Here is a 19,903-nt window from a genome sequence, read left to right on the forward strand (position 1 = left end):
GAAGGATATCAAATGGAACACAACCACCGTAAAGACTAATCATTGTGTATATTCCTGCACTATACCTGCATCGAGTGACCTTCGTACATAGAAGTTGATCTATTGAAGATTCTGACAAAGTACATAATTTTTGTTTTGATTGTATTGCTGTATTGTTGTATTGTTCTTTCTGCTTTGGCAATGTAAACGTATGTTTTCTCATGCCAATAAAGCCCTTTGAATTGAATTGAATTGAATTGTGTCGAATTTGAAGTCGGTGGGGAGAATGGTTCTCGAGTTACGTGGATTACAGATGTAAACACGCACGCAAAATTCGTGCAATATAGCAGATCATTGGAACGGTTGTTCGCTTGGTGATACAAGCGTGACATTTGTCATGAACCTTTCTTTGGGTCAACTCTTTAACTTTTTTAACCGAGCCATCCAAGAATCCAATATGGCGGTGCTATTTAAAGATGGCCGCCACATCTAATTGTTAGCCTATGTCTACATTTCTTACAAATTTTAGGAAAAAATTCACCATTATAGATAGATAGTTTTTTTTTAATTATATATATTCTTTATATTATTATTATTTTTTTTGTTATTATTTTTAGTTTTCATACTGAAAATGGTAGCATGCTAATGCTAAGTTAATGCTAACATGGTAGCATGCTAATGCTAACATAATCATGCTAACATGGTAATATGCTAGCATGCTAACATAGCATGCTAACATGATAATTAGCATTAGAAAATGGTAGCATTAGCATGCTACCATTTTCAGTATGAAAACTAAAAATAATGACAAAAAAAGTAATAATAATATAAAGAATATATATAATTTAAAAAAAAACTATCTATAATTGTGAATTTTTTCCTAAAATTTGTAAGAAATGTAGACATAGGCTAACAATTAGATGTGGCGGCCATCTTGAAATAGCACCGCCATATTGGATTCTTGAATGGCTCGGTTAAAAAAGTTAAAGAGGTGACCCAGAGGCATGTTCATGCCAAATTTCACGCTTGTATCACCAAGCGAACATCTGCTATATTGCACAAATTTTGTGTGCGTGTGTACATCTGTAATCCACGTAACCCGAGAACCGTTCGCCCCACCGACTTCAAATTCGACACACACGTTCCACACACCCACAGGGAGTGCACTGCCCGGTCTCGAGTCGGCCGCACCCATGGTTGTCCAGAACCGCCACAAAAGGCCTTTTTTATTTGGCGGCCATCTTGAAAAATTACCGCCATATTGGATTTTTCGCTGGCTCGGTTAAAAAAGTTAAAGAGGTGACCCAGAGGCATGTTCATGCCAAATTTCACGCTTGTATCACCAAGTGAAAGGTTCTCTCACAATATGGCTGTTAGCCGCTGTACTATACTGCTATACTATACTAGTAGACATTAGGGACGGAAATCAATATGATAGATGAACTGAATCATGAAAGATGAACTGAATTATGCACTGTTTTAGGCGGTTTATGAAGCACTTTACTTATGTGGGTCAGTGACGTGACACCCCAAAAAAAGTGTTTTTTTAAAACCTTTAAATAACAGGAATAAAAATGATTTACTTTTGTTCTACTCACTCTCATCTTTATGGAAACATATTTTGTTTTTAGATATTTTATTGGAATCAGAATTTATTCAGCATTTTGTTGTACTTGTGCCTAAAATCGTCATATGGTGTGACATGACAATAATTGTTTATAAAATGAAAATGGAGTACAACTTTCTTAAGTTGCTCACTTTATCAAAGTCCTTTATCATAACTAACCTGTGATCCACTATAGTTTTGTGAAAATGTATTAAATCTGTATATTATTTTCGTAATCAACACTCAATGTGAGGCCCATGTTATCGGTCTTTCAATATATTTTGCATTTATTGTGACAAAACTTTCTCTAAAATTACACAAATATTTGTGACTCTTCCTTAGACTATTTGCTATGTAATCCATAAACATTAATGGTTTCATCATTAATAAAGGTATGATCTTTTCACTATTTGGAACGTCACACCAAATTATTTAGTGTCACACCGTATGATCATATCTTCATTTTTCAAAGCAAACTGTGTTTTAACCTACTTATTAGTGAGTACTGAACTTTACAGATTGATTAAACAATTACTCAGGAAAAACAGCAACAGGAAAATTGCTTTAACATTGAATAACATGGCAATGACTGAATAAAACAAAATTAAACACAATTTATTGTGGATAGTTGCAGATTTTAGGTGAAAATGTTTAAAACAAATGTTTAAATGGACAAAAGAAACATGGGACTTTGTTATTTATTGCTATATCTGTAGGAAATTACAGTTTGTATCATATGGTGTGACAAAAAAGTCATATGGCGTGACAGGAAAACAGTCACACCATTATGATAAAGTGTCACACCATATTACGTTTTCTGCACTTAACATAACCTTGAGGCTACTAGCTACACATTAGCATGCTAACAACATGCTAGCTATAACAAAGCAACATAGATTTACATGTAATTATGACCAAAAAATCTAATACCTTAAGCTTTTTTAATGAAAAAGGTGTCACACCCACAGACACTTGGAAGAGTCGCATTTGTCAGCGTTCCAACAAGATCGTATTTTATGAAAATGTTAAAATGATAATTCACCACAGACACCTGTCATGCTATTGTAATGCAAGTGCTGAACAGCCTTACTGAAGAAGTACCTCTCTATCCCAATGGGTGTGTAAACAATTGCCTGTTGAAATTTCCCAAAATGGTGTCACACAATATGATTTTGGTTTGGGGGACAAAATATTTTTGATCAGAAATTACTGAAAACATTATGCTTGGACTTTGAAAAGATTAGGCTCACAAATAGACATCTATATTATATTTATGGATTTTTTAAAATAATTTTAGCATTTTTTTCCTTAGTTTTATTTAAGTTCCTACTTTGAGAAACAAGGCCAGGACAGTCGCACCATATGAGTTTTGCTGTGTTTGGTTGACAATTCTGAAGAAATGAGGAATGAAATGTTTTAATCTTGAGTATGTTCACATGGACCATAATGTCCTGCACAATATTCAGAAGGTTTTTGACAAATATATTTCTTATTTATACATGAGTGACACTAAGGACAGCCAGGGACACCATGTCACGTCACCCACCCACCTACACTATCATGATTGATTCACTGTTGATGCTTGTTTTTATAGTAGCTGGGTCCCAATTCGTCCAAAATTGGTGACAAATTTTTGATTTCTGGTATGGTGTTAGGTATGGTTATAAGGTTTTCAAAAACCATCGCAAACGAGTTGGGCTCGCCCCCTAGTGGTCTGTTTTCAATGAATCAAATATTAAAGTATATGGTTAAAAACCAAAATAATTGATACGAGATTTTCCAATGGATTCTACTAGTATTGGGTATGCTAAATAACATTTTGGGTGAACCCATCTCGTTTGCGATGGGTTTTGAAAACCTTATGCCCATCCTTATGGTTTTGAAAACCTTATGCCCATCCCTAACACCATACCAAAATTCAAGAACTTGTCACCAAGTGCATAATTGTTATGATTTTCTATACTAAATCCCAGTTTATAGGCATGTTAAGTTCACGGCAGCCAACGTGGACGCCATCTTGAAAATGATGGCTTTCCAGAAGTTTTATTTTTTCGCGCACAAAACTCGCACAAAACTCCAGGTCTACCAAGCCTGCGTCGTCAGCACCCTGATGTATGGCAGCGAGGCCTGGACCACATACTCCAGACATGAGAAACGACTCAACATTTTCCACCTGCGTTGTCTACGTCGCATCCTGGGAATCTCTTGGCAGGACAAAATTCCCAACACAGAAGTCCTGGAACGTGCTCACTCCACCAGCATGTTCACCATGCTGAGCCAGCGCCGCCTCAGGTGGCTTGGCCATGTCCACAGGATGGACCCCAGCCGGCTCCCCAGGGCCTGTATACAGGTCCTGTATGGAGAGCTGTCAACAGGCTCCAGACCTCTTGGTCGCCCACGCCTGCGCTTCAAGGACGTTTGCAAACGTGATATGAAGCAGGCAGGCATTGACCACAACTACTGGGTGGAAGCTGCAAAGGACCGTGGCGTTTGGAGGCAGACTGTCGCTGCAGGAACCCGCCGTGCCGAGGAGAGACAAATCTCCTTGTTGCAGGCGAAGAGACAGAAGAGGAAACTGCGTGAAGCAGCCCCCACTCCTCTGCCAGTCCCCTCTCGTTTTGTCTGTGCCAACTGCACTAAAGACTGCCACTCCGGAGCGGGGCTGTCCAGCCACAGCCATCGCTGCAAGAAAACATGACCACTCAGGCGCAATCCATCGTCATTATTGACGGACGGATGCCTATATATACTAATAGAATCCATTGATTTATTTATCCATTATTATGGTTTTTAACCATATACTAGCCCATTTCATATTAGATTAATTGCAAACGGACCACTAGGGGGCAAGCCCAACTCGTTTGTGATGCTTTTTGAAAACCTTATAACCAACACCATGTCAAAAATCAAAAACTTGTCACCAAGTGCACGATTATAACGAATTTGGACCCAGGTAGACTATGAAGCACTTATTTATTCTAGGATTGTATTCTGTTTCTTTTCTCACCTGTCCCTCCCTTTTTTAAATGCTGATCCTGGGAGCTGCGCTCCAAGATGTCCTATGCACTTATGCAAATGGGAAATAAAGTCTATTATATTATTTATATTGAAAGATAATTTAAAGACAATATTCCCAGCTCATTGCTCTGTCTGAGTGGCTGAATTCACTGTGTGTGTGTGTGTGTGTGTGTGTGCGCGCGTGCGTGTGCCTGTGCGTGTGCGTGTGTGTGTGTGTGTGTGGTTCCCACTTCCCAGAATGCACTGCTGTGACAGAAGGCCTGTATGGGAAGCACCAGCGTGGGATCAATGATGCCGTCTATCAAGTGCAGAAGAAACAGGTAATGATCAGTGTTGATTTTGTCGACTAACCTTTTCCACCGACGGAAACTAAAATGGAATCTAAATGAAAACTGTGATTTCGTCAACAAATAAAAACTACTAGTGGACAAGAGATCTAGTATAAGTCATTTTATACTTGGTTGCATGCTGAAAATAGCAGATCTACAAGCTCACATATGCGACACGTTGCGAGCTTGTAGATGGGCTATTTTCAGCAAGTGTAAAAACCGTCATTATTACGGCATCCAGGCTGGGAAATATACATTTTAGTAAGTCGACTAAATCAACTGTATATTTAGTCGACTAAAATCTTATATTGATGTCGACTAAAACTAGACTAACACTAACACATTCCAGGTGACTAAAATGTGACTAAAACTAAATGAACTAAACTATTCAAAAGTATTGAATAGTTTAAAGTAAACTATTCTAAATTTGCTGCCAAAAACAACACTGGTAATGATTGCATGTAACTAAATACTTTTACTTTACTGTCCTGTAGAAGAAACAGGTAATGATTGCGTGTAACTAAATACTTTTACTTTACTGTCCTAGAAGAAACAGGTAATGATTAGTGGAGTAAAACATATCTGATTCAGCAATTCTCAATGCCATTCGGCCATGCCTGCAATGTGACATAATCGATAATCGATGCCTAATTTCAATTATATATATAATTATAATGTGACATTATCAATAAACAAAGACTAATTTCAATCATATATAATTATAATATAACTTATATACTGTATTTATCTATAAACGCAACAAGTCTCTGTACGTCTTTCATCCACGTAAAGGCCTCGACAGTCTGTTTTGGCTTGCGTTGGGGTGAGAGAAAGCACACACAATACACTCAAGGTTCTTAGTCCATACAGACTAGTCCCCTGTTTGAGTTGCGTGGCTATTGTTGACTTGCGTGGGTCTATAATGTGCATTTTACAACAGGTCGTTTCGAGGAAGCAATCTGATTGGTTGAAACAGCCTTCCAGCCGTGGTTCAAACGAGCAGCACTACACACCTAATCAAAACAAAGAATTCAGCTGCTCTGTTTTACCAGAGTGCAGCAAACTTGGTGACTAGGCTAGCTAGTTTCCTGGGACATTTGTGGTCGTAGTGACTACATCTGTCATTTTTAGTTTTAAGGGTAACTGTTGTATAATTGCAATATTACACTCAAGGGTGTGGTTTAAGGTGATTATTACCACGACAGTGACAGTCAGGAACGAGACGTAGTCGAGTTCCGCAAGCATCACTCTCGTGTAATCTCGATTTAATACTCTCGCTTAAATCGACTATTCATACACTAGATGGCAGCAGTGACAGATTAGGTTAGAAACTGTACTGGCACAAGCGCCACTTTATGTTTGTCATGAGTTGAGATGTAGTTATGACTGTATAAGAGTTTCACACTATCCCATCATACTTGAAGTGATGTCCCTTCATTTACTGTTGTAACACAGCATGCAAAATGCAATATAGAACCCGCAGTTCCTGACTTCTTTTCCTACCACTGTATTGTTCACCAGGATCAGCTCTGCTGCAAGCTGAGCGGTGGTGAACTGAAAACAACGATGGGTAAAGTAGTGAAAGTTTTTTATTTGATTTTATTGTATTACAATATGTTACAATATGTTCACATTGGTGTGAATGCAGCCTGTTTCTAGATTTGGAATCTTATAATTTTATATCCAGAGAGCCTGAAAGTGAAAAAAAATGTTTGAGTCCAAAATATTATTTAGGTGGCACATGTATTGTTTTTACCAGTTCAGAGTGTGATATGGTTTGTTCTCTTCACTTTTGTGAATGAAGCCTCATTTTGTAACTTAATTTCCTCATTAATCATTCCATGAGTCATGCCTATCTTTTTGTTCAAAGAGGTTTGGCCGTTTTCTGTGTGTTTCCTTAATTTTTAGACTTGTTGCGAACGCACTGAGCACTAACTATGAGACCCTGCAGATCATGTCTGTGTGTGTGTGTGTGTGTGTGTGTGTGTGTGTGTGTGTGTGTGTGTGTGTGTGTGTCTGTGTGTCTGTCCCGCTGTGACACCACCCGCCTGCCACCAGAGGGCGCAGCTGTAGCACACACACACACACACACACACACACACACACACACACACACACACACACACACACACACAAACAACCACACACACACACACAGCTGCGTTCGCTTCCAAAATAGGACTGTCATTGTGGCCCTTCAACCATCTTAAGTTGAGTTCAGTCAGACAACTCACGAATAGATTAAACAATATTTATTGCAGAATGAGTAATGCGTGTGCATATGATATTTGACTTGGCGTTCGGCTCTGCTGGATTTCTCCCTGCTCGGCATGATTAAGCAACATCATAAACATAAGAGCAGGGAGATAGATATACAATAACCCCCCATGGGGAACGATGAAGCAGAGCCCACTGGTGGTGCTGGGGAGGCGGTGGGAGCAAACAGGCGCATACCAACGGTCCGGGGACACTGACAGCAGGAGAATGACAGCAGGAAGAACAGAGACTGAGGTGAGCTTAAATAACCTGTCAAATGGTCAGCTGACTGCCACGTCAACATGGGCAGGTAGGAAGGAGCATGAGTGTAGTACCTTAGTAATACACGAGTATATGCGCCAGAGGGCACGGACGTGGCAAGAACCTCCCTTGAGGTTGACTGACTGAACTGACTCCGCGAGCTGCGTTTGATTAGCCCTGGTTTATCACATCCTTCTTTTTTTTTTAAATCTAATTTTTATCCCACGATTTTGTAACCCAGTTTTCTTTTCACCCAGTGCCAATTATCTAATGTAATCCTGGGCGCTACACTTCCTCTGCCAACCTGGGGGGGGCAGCGGACTGACCTCATGCCTCCTTCTATGCATGAGGAGTCCAAGCTGCTTATTTTCACCTGACAGAGGGGAATTTCCCCGGCCGGACGTAGCGCGTGGAAGGGACACGTTATTCCGACCAGTTCCTTTCCCCTCCATCAGGCGCCCCGGCTGGCCAGGAGGAGGTAGTTTTAGAGACCAGGATTACGGCGGGTAATCTCACATCCTTCTGCCAAAACTGATAGTAGGCAGCCAGAAGACAGCTGCAGAAAACGGAATAAATGGGCCCTTCAAAAAAAAAAGGACAAAATATTCGGTGCCAGTGTGCAACCGTGACATAACGTGAGGTCGATTTTATTTTATACTCGCTCCGTTATTTGGCCGAAAAAAAACGCACCAGTCTACAAGGACCTTTACAATCAGAAGCAGTGGGTTGAAACCTCAGGTCAGATTAAATGTTTTTGCTCAGGAATGCTTTTAATGTTTTTTTGTTTGTTTTTTATCAAATGGACTGGAATTGTACGTTAATATTAGAATAATTATGTTTAATGGTTTCATTGATGCAGATGTATTAATGCATAGAATTGTATTTTGCTTGCTTCCCTTCCTGCTTCTTTCTTTCTTCTTTATTTATCATTGTGGGATTAAGAGAATAACAAGATGATTGACAACCTGAAGGAGGTGGAGAGAATCCGCTCCAAACCGGTGGAAAAGGCGTTTCGGGAAGTCGACAGGGCTGACTACTGTGTGGACGAGTTCAGGGACAGCGCCTACAACATGGAAGCCTTGCGTCATGGTCACATACACCTGTCAGCTCCCAACATCTACACTGAGGTGATGGAAGCTTTGGACCTCCATGCCGGCCTCTCCTTCCTCAACCTGGGCAGCGGGACTGGCTACCTCAACACCCTGGTCGGCCTCATACTGGGTGAGTGTTCCACCCAGACCATCCTCCTATGGAATGGAAAGAGTAGAATGGATATTTGCTTTGGCTTCACCGTGGGGTCAGCATAGCCAATCAGGGACTTAGTTGGGGTGTCAGTGGTCCAGTCAGTGGTAGATTGGCCTCATGGTAGGCCTACTTGCTGCCGGTGTTGCTGTTCTGGCTAGAAGGAGTAGATATCAGCGCAACACTGCATTGCTTTATCGGTTCCTTCTTGGAACCGAATTCTGGTACCCATCCCTAAGATGGGTACCAGAACAGAGCTATTGAATTATATAACAGAGTTTTTGCATTAACAATGATTAGAGTTCTCATCGGGCCCGAAATTTGAAGCCCGGCCCGGCCCGGCCCTAACTGGGTCAGCCCGAAGCCCGGCCCGGCCCTAAAAAATACCATAATGTTAGACCCGAAGCCCTATAAAGCCCGACAAAGAAAAAAAGAACGCCACTTTAATGCATGGCCAGCGCAGCAGCATGCGCTGACGGCGCGTGCTGCTGCGCTGGCCATGCAATAAAGTGGCGTTCTTTTTTTTCTTTCAGTGTGTGTCTGTGTGAGAGTGAGAACGGAGTTCAATGGACTTATCGCCGAAATAAAGGATTTATGTAGCTCACGTTAGACTGTTAATGTAGCCTACCATTTCCATATCATTCTAATGGATTCCATTTCCAGTGGTGGTGACTGGTGAGTAGCTCCCCGTTTCCTCTGAAGTGAAGCTATGTCCAAGACCCCAAGTATCGTCCCCGTTCGGTGTCCAAAAGAACAAACATAGCCTACATATATATCCATGCACCCGCTCATGGCGTGTCTCGAGCTTAGAGCTTAGAGACAGCTCTGTTATTTTAAATCGGGCACATATAACGAGGAGCGCCGCTGCCGCACTGAGCGACGGCGGTTATAATAGCCTACTAATCATTTTGTAAATCAAATAGCCTGTAGCCTGCAGTGGACTGTAACATTGCGTGGTCAGATCATACACTACAGAATGATATGGATCGGTTGGTGACTATGACGTTGATTAGGTTATTCATCGCAGCCAGCTGGGTTTAACGAGATGGCTCAGTGCAACTGTTTTTGTCATGTTGCAGTCTATCGTTTGATAATCCGATTGATTTATAAAACATTTAGCATTATGAACTGAAGCAGAAGCTCATTTGGTGCGCCGCAAAACAGAGGCCAGCCAGCGGTATAAACATTAAACAACCACCCCACCGTTCACTTCTCTCTGCCTGCAGTCAGTAATCCATTCCAAGCCCCCCGCCTCCACTCCTCCGTCTTCCTCCTGTCACAAGTGAATCGCCATAGCGCAGCCCTCTTCATAATAAATACATACTTGTAGGCTATATAACCTACACATTACACAAATAACAGAATTGCTATTTTTATTATAATAACATTTTTGAAAAAAGAAGAAAAATAAAAAATCACGGAAAATCACAGAGCCCGAGGCCCGGCCCGGCCCGTCTAATTAGCATATTTTTTGGGCCCGGCCCGGCCCTAAAATGTCGGGCCGGGTCGGGTTCGGGCAGAAAATGAGAACTCTAACAATGATCCCTTCAAGGCAGGGCTGGATTAACCATCCGCCGTGGGGCAGCGGTGGCTCAGGGGTAGAGTGCCTGGATGGTAACCGTAAGGTTGCCAGTTCGAACCTGGGCTCCCCCAGAGTTACTGTCGAAGTGTCCTTGAGCAAGACACTGAACCCCTAATTGCTCCCGATGTGCTAGTTGGTGCCTTGCATGGTTTCCGCTGCCATCGGTGTATGAATGTGTGTGTGAATGGGTGAATGTAATGCACAATCTCTGTAAAGCCTTGGATAAAGCCTTGGATAAAGGCGCTATATAAATGCACCATTTATCATTTTACCATTTGCCGCTATGTGCAGCTGCACAGGGGCATGTGGCAAGGGGGGGCATATTGAAAAAAATCGATCAGCAAATCTGATCACAAAAGCTAAAAGCTGCGCAGTTTAGGCTACATCCAAAAGCATGTCACTCTCTCGGTTCTGCACTGCTGTACTGTAGAAGTATATCACTGTTGAGGGCAGGCAAATTTGCTTTTTGTAAGCGACTTCGTCATTCTGGGCTTGTGTAACGTCGCATGGGATTGTTTTTCCATACCTGGTTTCTGGTTTCTCTCTCGAAATTAAAAATGATCTGCACAGGGGCATTCATGGGGGTTGTCTCCCCCCTGCTCCGCTCCCTCCACTGGCTCCCGGTCGCTGCCCGCACAGAATACAAAACTCTGGGCACGGTGGCACAGTTGGTAGTGCTGTCGCCTCACAGCTAGAAGGTCCTGGGTTCGATTCCCGCTCGGGGCGCTGTGGGTGCTGGCGGCGTGTTTCCTCCTCCACGTCATCAGTGCCCATACCCGAAGGCGGGGTTGGCGAAAGGGCCTTTCTGTGTGGAGTTTGCATGTTCTCCCCGTGTCCCCTAGGGTAGATACCCTCACAAAAACATGCAGTAATCCTGGTCTCTAAACTGCCTCCCCCTGGCCAGCCGGGGCGCCTGATGGAGGGGAAAGGAACTGGTTGGAATAACGTGTTCCTTCCACGCGCTACGTCCAACCAGGGAAACTCCCCCCTGTCAGGTGTAAAGGAGCAACTTGGACACTCAAGCATGAAGGAAGCATGAGTTAAGTCTGTTGCTCTCCCCAGGTTGGCGGAGGATGTGTAGAGCCCAGGATCACATTAGATGATTGACACAGGGGTGAAAAATGGGTTACAAAATTGTGGGATAAAAAATATATTAAAAAAAAAGAATACAAATCTCTGATGCTGGCATTCAAAGCAACCAAAGGTATGGCTCCCCCATATCTTGCAAGTATGATGGAACCCTACAAACCCTCGCGCGCACTCAGATCAGCCAACGCAGGGAAGCTGGAAGTACCCTCACTAAAAACGCCGGGACAACGCTCCACACGTCCCAAACTCTTCTCCCTTCTGGCTCCAAAACTGTGGAATGCACTTCCCATTGCAGTCAGAACTGCAGCATCACTCCCAATCTTGCGCCGTAGTCTGAAAACCCACCTTTTCAGACTCGATCATGACCCCACCCCCTTAAATAGCATTTCTGTAGACTTAGATAGCATTTGATACAGACTTATAGCATGTTATGTAGACAGCACTATAATTGCATTGTATGTAGTCATAGGACGTCATATATGTATAGCATAGTAGTATATGTATAGTTTATATGTATAGCTTCATTATATAGATATTCCACTGTTACTTTCTTAGCTTACGCATGCTTCTTGATAAATGTTTTTATGTGATCTAGTCCCATGCTTTTTTTGTTCTTGCTTAATGTAAGTCGCTCTGGATTAAGAGCGTCTGCTAAATGCCTAAATTGTAAATTGTAAATTGTGCTGAACTATACTATAGGGTTAGTTAGCCCTATAGTATTTGTGAGTCCTAGACAGCTATGTTTGTCCCTGGGTCCCTGCCTGGGTGTGTCTGTCTGAGCACAAAATAGTATTTGGTTGGTTATCATAACCAAGTGTCACTGTTGCGCAGCCTAACACACATCACGGACACACACACACACACACACACACACACACACACACACACACACACACACACACACACACACACACAGTATGATGATTTGGCGTGTTACAGTACAGTACAGTAGAGGGACCCCCACACAGTAACCTTCGGATGCGTGTCGGCTTGCCGGAACCGGCCGGCCCCCTGGGCACGTTCCTGTGGGACCCCCTAGGAACCCCCACATGGAGTTGCACCACTCACTTCACACGGGTGTGATTTTTCATTCTATTTTGCAGGTCCAATGGGTGTGAACCATGGAGTTGAGCTGTATGCTGACGTGGTGGAGTTCGCACAAACAAAACTGGACATCTTCGTCACTAAATGTGACTTGAACAGGTATCAGGTTATTTCATAGATTTAATTATATATACTAGAATTCCGCGGCCCATCGGGCCGCTCATCCCAGAGTTACGTTGCAGCGCAATATGGGAAGAAGGACATTGCGGGAGTTGGCAGACGTACTCCACATGTAGTAACGGATGGGTTAATATGGGAAGAATGAAATTGCATAAGTTGACAGACTCCACATGTAGTAATGGATGGGTTATTAGTTATTATTATGTGTTGTTGCACACGCACACACACACACACACACACACACACACACACACACACACACACACACTCAGTCGCGCACTTGTCAATTCAAGTCCCCCCGGCACCGCAATGCGAAATTCATCCACAGTGTATACTGTGAAGTTGTGAACGTGAACTCGTGGCACTGATGTGAGGTCCATGCACACACACACACACACACACACACACACACACACAGTACACACTCACTGTGTTGTTGCACGCGCACACATACACACACACACACACAAACACTCACACTCTCACACACACACACACACACACACACACACACAGTCACTGGTTACTTTGAATCCGTGGTGGGACTAGGAAAGAAATAATGCGCGGAAGAACTTGGCATCCGATGATTGTGGCGATGAGAGGTGGTGTGTGTGTGGCTGGCTGGCCATCGTATTCGACACACGTACACCCTGGGTAAATAGCAGTGATGGGCAAGCTACTTGGAAAATGTAGTAAGCTACACTACCAGTTACTCTCTATTAAATATAGCTCAACTACAACGGAAGCTACATGGCAAAAGTAGCTAGCTACTGTACATGGACACTACTTTTTTTTATTCATGTAATGAATTAATGTTGATTGATCTAATTTTAATCGCATATCAATATTCGACCTGAGAACAGTGAGAAACCTTTTTTATGTTTTTTGTATCCCAGTGAATCAATGAATAGTGACTATGGAATTCCACTCATTTTCAACATTTTACTGTCATTAATATACCTTAGAGTTGTTGTGTGGAAATAATAAAAAGTTCCCCCCATTCTTTGTTGCCTAGAACTGGAGGTCTGAAAAAATGGTAACAAGTAAATCTCTGTGACATCACAAAGATGTACTTCATAATGTTACTGTTTTTTTCCACAGACTTCTTTCTCCAGTTCTAGGCAACACAGAATGATGAATAAAACTTATTTTTCCCCCAACGGATGCAGCAAGTGCCTATATAAAGTCTCTATATGAATTGCGTGGTGGGGCATGATAAATCAAATAAAAACAACTTTATTGGGGGGGAAACACTTACAATACAATCAAAAACTGTGGAATGCATTTCACATGGGGTTGGGGCAGACCACGGCACGGACTTCCACGCTTACTGCTTCATGCAGTATGTTTCGCATCAAGGACAGCTTGACAGCTTCGTGCTGTGGTAAAATCACTGCGAGCCTCCGGTGTCCTCTACGAGACATGTTTAAGCTGAAGCAGCTAGCATGGAAGCTAACGTTGGTCATATGGATTATGGAACCTTTTCCCTCCGATATTGCACAAAACCATGCTGTTATCCACACGTCCATCCAATAGCTTTTAAATGTCCCATTCACTGAGCAAAAACGATATAAGCGGCTTCTTCATTAATTTGATTCATTTGGGTTTGGGCTTTCTGACGGAGCTGTAGACTGTAGTGTATAGTAAACTGCTGCTGCTAGAGTGTAGAGTAGGCGTGCCGCAGCAGCGAGATTGGACATTGAGGGGTTGGAAATCATCCTGGTCGCGTGGTTCATGTAACGCAGGTGTCACTGTGAAGGACTGTTCTCATGAAGTGAACAGAGTTGGCGTAAGTCGGCAAAATGATGACGATTTTGACGTAGGCTGGTGATCTTGCGCAATAACGCAATAACAGTGTGTTTGACAAAAGTAATATGTGTACAGTAAATATGACAGTTGCGTGGATGCAGGGCTCCAGACTAACTTTTTCACAGGTAGCACTGGTGCCACCTACCTTTTCAGTTGGTAGCGCCACCACAAATTAGGTAGCACCAACTTTTTCTTTTTATAGCGCCACAGCGGTATTAATACATGACCTTATCACCAAGGCATTCTATAGGAAATTATTATAATTAATTAACCTATAGTGCATTTTTCCGTTATTATCATTTGGCTATATGAAACAGAAATGAGACACACCCCTTACCTTCTGCATGGGCATGTTCAACGAACCTAAATGGCCAATAAGGATATTTAACACTGAGGTGCCCACGTGCCCACTCTTCCTGCACCCTTTTGCAATGTGAAATGCCACCAAATTCATAATCCTTGCCCACTTTCCTCCTGTCTTTTCTTTATATGGAATGAACATGTGAAAGCTGATGTGCTTTTATTGTGAAGGGGAAAGTTTCTAAACTTCTCTCAGCATGTGCTGAAACTAGCTGATCTACAAGCTCACAACGTGTGGTGGACGCAACACGTTGTGAGCTTGCAAATCTGCTATTTTCATCATGCAACACCACGTCGTACAACGAAGAATATACCAGGTTTCACGTGGGAGATGTATTTTGTTCGAGGCGATCATGTATGTAGCCTGCACACAGCGCTACTCGACGCAAAATAACAAGCTATTGGAAGCTATTTTTCAACAACAAGTTTACCGTGTTTGAAGTCGGGGACGAGGCGCAGTCCCCCATATGTTCTGTGTCTGCTGTCTCCGTGGATTCAGTGACAGCAATGCACAGCATCATCATCCCAGTTGTAAAATGTGTGCCAAGTGTGCGCTCCAGGGAAACTTATGTACAGCTGATGCTGAAATCAGTTTAGTTTTTTTCGGGGTTGATCAGTGAGCACGCCGCCGCTGTTGGTCTCATGTGTGTCGTGTGCAGACAGACAGGCAGAGAGAGAGAGGGAGCGATAAATAGAGAGAGGAGGCGAGACTCGACGGAATGAGCGAGAATAAAGTAATATTTTATTATCGCGCTAATGTCCGTGTTTCATGGTTGAGGCTGGGAGTGAAATCAATAAGTAGCACCGGTGCGACCTCGTTCAAATTTAACTCGCACATTAATAAATTAAGTAGCATATGCAACTTAATAGGTTTCACGCTGGAGCCCTGCGTGGATGCAATGTAGTGCAGCTGGCTTCTGGGAGCATGCAGATTTTTTTTTGCATGGAGAGATGTGTGCTAACAGTGTGGTTTGGTAGGAGAAGGACCACGGATAAAGGCGGATAAACGGCCATGTGCTTGTCTATTAGGGTAGAAGGATATATTATATATATATATATATATATAATATATATATATATATATATATATATATAATAGAGCTGGGACTCGATTACAAATTTTAATCTAATTAATTAGAAGCTTTGTAATTAATTTAATCTTGATTAATCGCATTTTAATCGCATATCAATATTCAACCCGAGAACAGCGAGAAACCTTTTTTTCAAATGTTTTTGGTATCCCAGTGAATCAATGAATAGTGACTACCGGATACCACTCATTTTCAACATTTTACTGTCATTAATATACCTGTTGTGGAAAGTCACCCCATTCTGTGTTGCCTAGAACTGGAGGTCTGAAAATAATCTGTAACAGTAAGAAGTACATCTCAGTGACATCACAAAGCTGTACTTCATATTGTTACTGTTTTTTGTCAGACCTCCAGTTCTAGGCAACACAAAATGGGGTGACTTTTTATTATTTCCAGTTTTCCACACAACTCCATAGAAAAATGTTGAAAATGAGTGGTATTCCCCTTTAAGCAATAACACTTTTTCTTCAACAGATAAACAGATAAAAAGTGCAGCAAGTATAAAGTGTCTATGAATACTCAAATGTGCTTTACATGGTGGGGCATGATAAAACAAATACAAACAACTTTATTAGGGGGGAAACACTTAAAAAACGGTGGAATGAACTAGCTGGGGAGTGCATTTCACATGGGGTTGGGCGGAGGCTTGGGGCAGACCCACCTGTTTAGGCAGGCCTATGACTCTGCGTGACCTGTGTCTTCTGCTGCAAGCTGTTTTTTTTGCTTTTCTTTGCTTTTAACTGTGTTTTTGTACTGTTTTTAACCTGTACGGCGACCTTGAGTGCCCTGAAAGGCGCCTTATAAATATAATGTATTATTATTATTATTAGACCATTGTCTGACCACGGATCTTCACACTTGCTGCTTCAGTATGTTTCACATCGAGAACAGCTTGACAGCTTTGTGCTGTGGTGAAATCTCCGCGAGCCTCTGCAAGCCTCTACTCTGCGAAACATGTTAAGCTGAAGCAGCTAGCATGGAAGCTAACGTTGGACGTTGGTCATATGGCTTATGGATCCTTTCCCTCTGACATTGCACACAACCATGCTGCTATCCACGCGTCCATCCGATAGCTTTTAAATCTAAATGTCCCATCCACGGAGCAAAAGCAATATAAGCGGCTTCTTCATTCAGTTCGTTTGGGTGTTGTTGTTATCTGACGGAGCTGTAGTGTAGAGTGAACTGGACTGCTGCTGCTGCGAGGAGGCTGCTCCTCCTCCCCCTGCAAGCCGTGCAGGCGCAGCAGCCTAATGAGTCTATTCAGTACTAGAAATGTGCCCAGTGAGAAACGTTCCGCCGTGAAAAAAAGGTGTGATTAAATGCGTTAATTTTTCTAACGCGTTCATTTTTCTGTAGTTAATTAATCTCAATTAACGCGTTAAAGTCCCGGCCCTAATATATATATATATATATATATCTATATTAACAAGTGAGAACTTGTACCCAACACATGGCAAGAAACCCAAAGCCACAACAGCTACGTTGCTATTGCAACACCCACAACACCATCTTACACACTACACCCACACACACTCACACGGCAGTGACATCACACACTTACCTTCGCAGTGTTCGGGACCTATCTCCTCCTATCGCGCCCAACGCCAACACTCGACACCACCCGCCAAACACTGCTCATTGCACTGCCACCAAAGATGCCTCCCGTCCACACTCACGGCGGCAATGCATTTGTTTACTACAAACATTATCGCCCGAAGCACCCACACCCCCGGAACACTGTTGCCCTTTCACCACGCTAAATTCGCCAGGTCTATGCAAGTGAGCACAAATTACATGTGAGAAAATTCATTCACAAGCCCACAAATGCCATTCAAATGCCATTCAACACACACTACGACTCACTTACAATTCGCGAACTTGGCAACACTGCCCTGTCTTCTAATAGGCCCACACTAGCTCTCAGAATCTGATCTCCTGGGGGAGAAGAGAAACAAGGAAGGAGAGGAATTGTAGCCTCACGATTTTGCTTATTCCTTCTAAATCTCTGTATTTAAAATATAACTCACTCAGCGAATCTCTTAGTTACATCAACATTGTTCTTTGTCAGTAGTTTGTTTGTGCCTAAATATTACGATTACACGGATCACTTTGGCTATTTTCGCCTGCCAGCCAACTGCCGAGTACACACGCCTGCACACACACGCACACGCACGCCTGGCTTGCACACACACACACGGACGCCTGGAAGCCACGATCTCTCTCTCTCTCTCTCTCTCTCTCTCTCTCTCTCTCTCTCTCTCTCTCTCTCTCTCTCTCTCTCTCTCTCACAACATAAATTCCAAGGACAGAGCAGTATCGGCCCTAGCCAAAACAGATAATATGGTGGAAATGGTCGCCAAGCAGCCAAAATCAGGGAATGTCACAGATGGTGAACCCACAACTCCGCCTGGTGGAGAAAAACTCACAGAGCGTGAAGTCACAGCGCCCCCTGGCGGAAGAAAACTCACAGAATGTGAAATCACAGCGCCCCCTGGCGGAAGAAAACTCACAGAGTGTGAAGTCACAGCGCCCCCTGGAGGAGGAAAACGCACAGAGTGTGAAGTCACAGCGCCCCCTGGTGGAGAAAAAATCTCAGAGCCAAAAACAGGGAATGTGATCACAGCGCCCCCTGGTGGAGAAGAAATCTCAGAGCCCCCTGGTGGAGAAAAGATCACAGAGCATGAAAGCACAGCGTCCCCTGGTAGAGAAGAAATCTCAGAGCATGAAGTCACAGCGCCCCCTGATGGAGAAGAAATCACAGAGCATGAAGTCACAGCGTCCCCTGGTGGAGAAGATACTGAGGCCTCCAAGAGCATGAAGTCACAGCGTCCCCTGGTGGAGAAAAGATCACAGCGCAGGAAGCCACAGCATCCCCTGGTGAAGAAAAGATCACTGCGCTTGAAGCCACATTGTCCCCCGGTGGAGAAAAGATCACTGCGCTTGAAGCCACAACGTCCCCTGGTGGAGAAGAAATCTCAGAGCATGAAGTCACAGCGTCCCCTGGTGGAGAAGAAATCGCATGAAGTTACAGCGTCCCCTGGTGGAGTAAAAATCTCAGAGCATGAAGTCACAGCGCCCCCTGGTGGAGAAAAGATCACAGAGCATGAAGCCACAACGTCCACTGGTGGAGAAGAAACCTCAGAGCATGAAGTCACAGCGCAGAGCATGAAGTCACAGCGTTACGTGCCGGGAGACAGACAATTGGAAGCAGTTCGACAGGCGATGGAAGCATTGCGCTACTCTGCTTCCGGTACTCCGTTCCCTACTCCCTACGAGAGGCCCCTCACCAAGGAAGATGTTCGACGGTCGATTGAAGGATTGTGCTCCTATGAAGATGATGATGATGACTGTGTGACTGATGAAGAATTTCTAACACCCTCACCAGTACATCTCTCTTTCACCCCGGGCATGGTGGACCTGATGAACATTGGATTAAAGTCGACCCCCCTTACCAGACGTTGTCTCCAACTGTCACCAAACCCAGCTCCAGATAGCCTAGAATTTACACTTGATAACTGATATGAACAGGGTCCATTATGCGCAGCAACAAACATGTATGGACCCCATGCTTCTAGAAAGCCTGGTGTTTCAATCACTGCTCAGGTTGAGGTCCACAACATTCCTACTGTTATTTCAAATAGAGTGTCCTACACAAGGAGTGGTCTGGAGAGAGAATGCTGTTTGGTTACTATACCTCACAGGCATCACAGCCCCCAAAAATGTGATAACAAGCTTAATCTTGCCTTGTTTAACATCAGGTCACTAACAAATAAGTCCTCCTCTGTAAATTATATAATCTGAGAAGAGAAGCTAGATATAATCTTTCTAACAGAGACATGGCCTGGCTCAGATGGAGCTGTTCTCCTAGCGCCAGCCTGTCCCGCAAACTACAGTTTCATTCACTCTGTTCGCGAGGCTAAGAAAGGAGGTGGACTGGCAATAATTTTTTCAGACACGTTAAAATTCAAGGCTCTGACCCTTGGCAGCTTTACTTCCTTTGAATACCAGGCCACTATACTACATGGTGCCTCCATGCCAATGATTAGCATTTATCGCC

The 19,903-nt window shown here is 43.2% G+C and overlaps 1 protein-coding gene across 1 annotated transcript in view; it reads left to right on the forward strand.

The window, feature by feature from the left end:
* The window catches only part of LOC310866018 (ankyrin repeat and protein kinase domain-containing protein 1-like), a 66,856-nt gene that overhangs the window by 32,394 nt on the left and 14,559 nt on the right, over window positions 1-19,903 (forward strand). The window contains exons 8-11 of the mRNA XM_083775282.1: window positions 4,841-4,923; window positions 6,454-6,502; window positions 8,392-8,670; window positions 12,466-12,565. Of these exons, the coding sequence (XP_083631408.1) occupies window positions 4,841-4,923; window positions 6,454-6,502; window positions 8,392-8,670; window positions 12,466-12,565 (511 nt within the window). The remainder of the gene's footprint in view (window positions 1-4,840; window positions 4,924-6,453; window positions 6,503-8,391; window positions 8,671-12,465; window positions 12,566-19,903) is intronic.

This window comes from Protomyctophum parallelum (assembly GCF_964188405.1).
Source record: "Protomyctophum parallelum genome assembly, chromosome: 10".
NCBI lineage: Eukaryota > Metazoa > Chordata > Actinopteri > Myctophiformes > Myctophidae > Protomyctophum > Protomyctophum parallelum.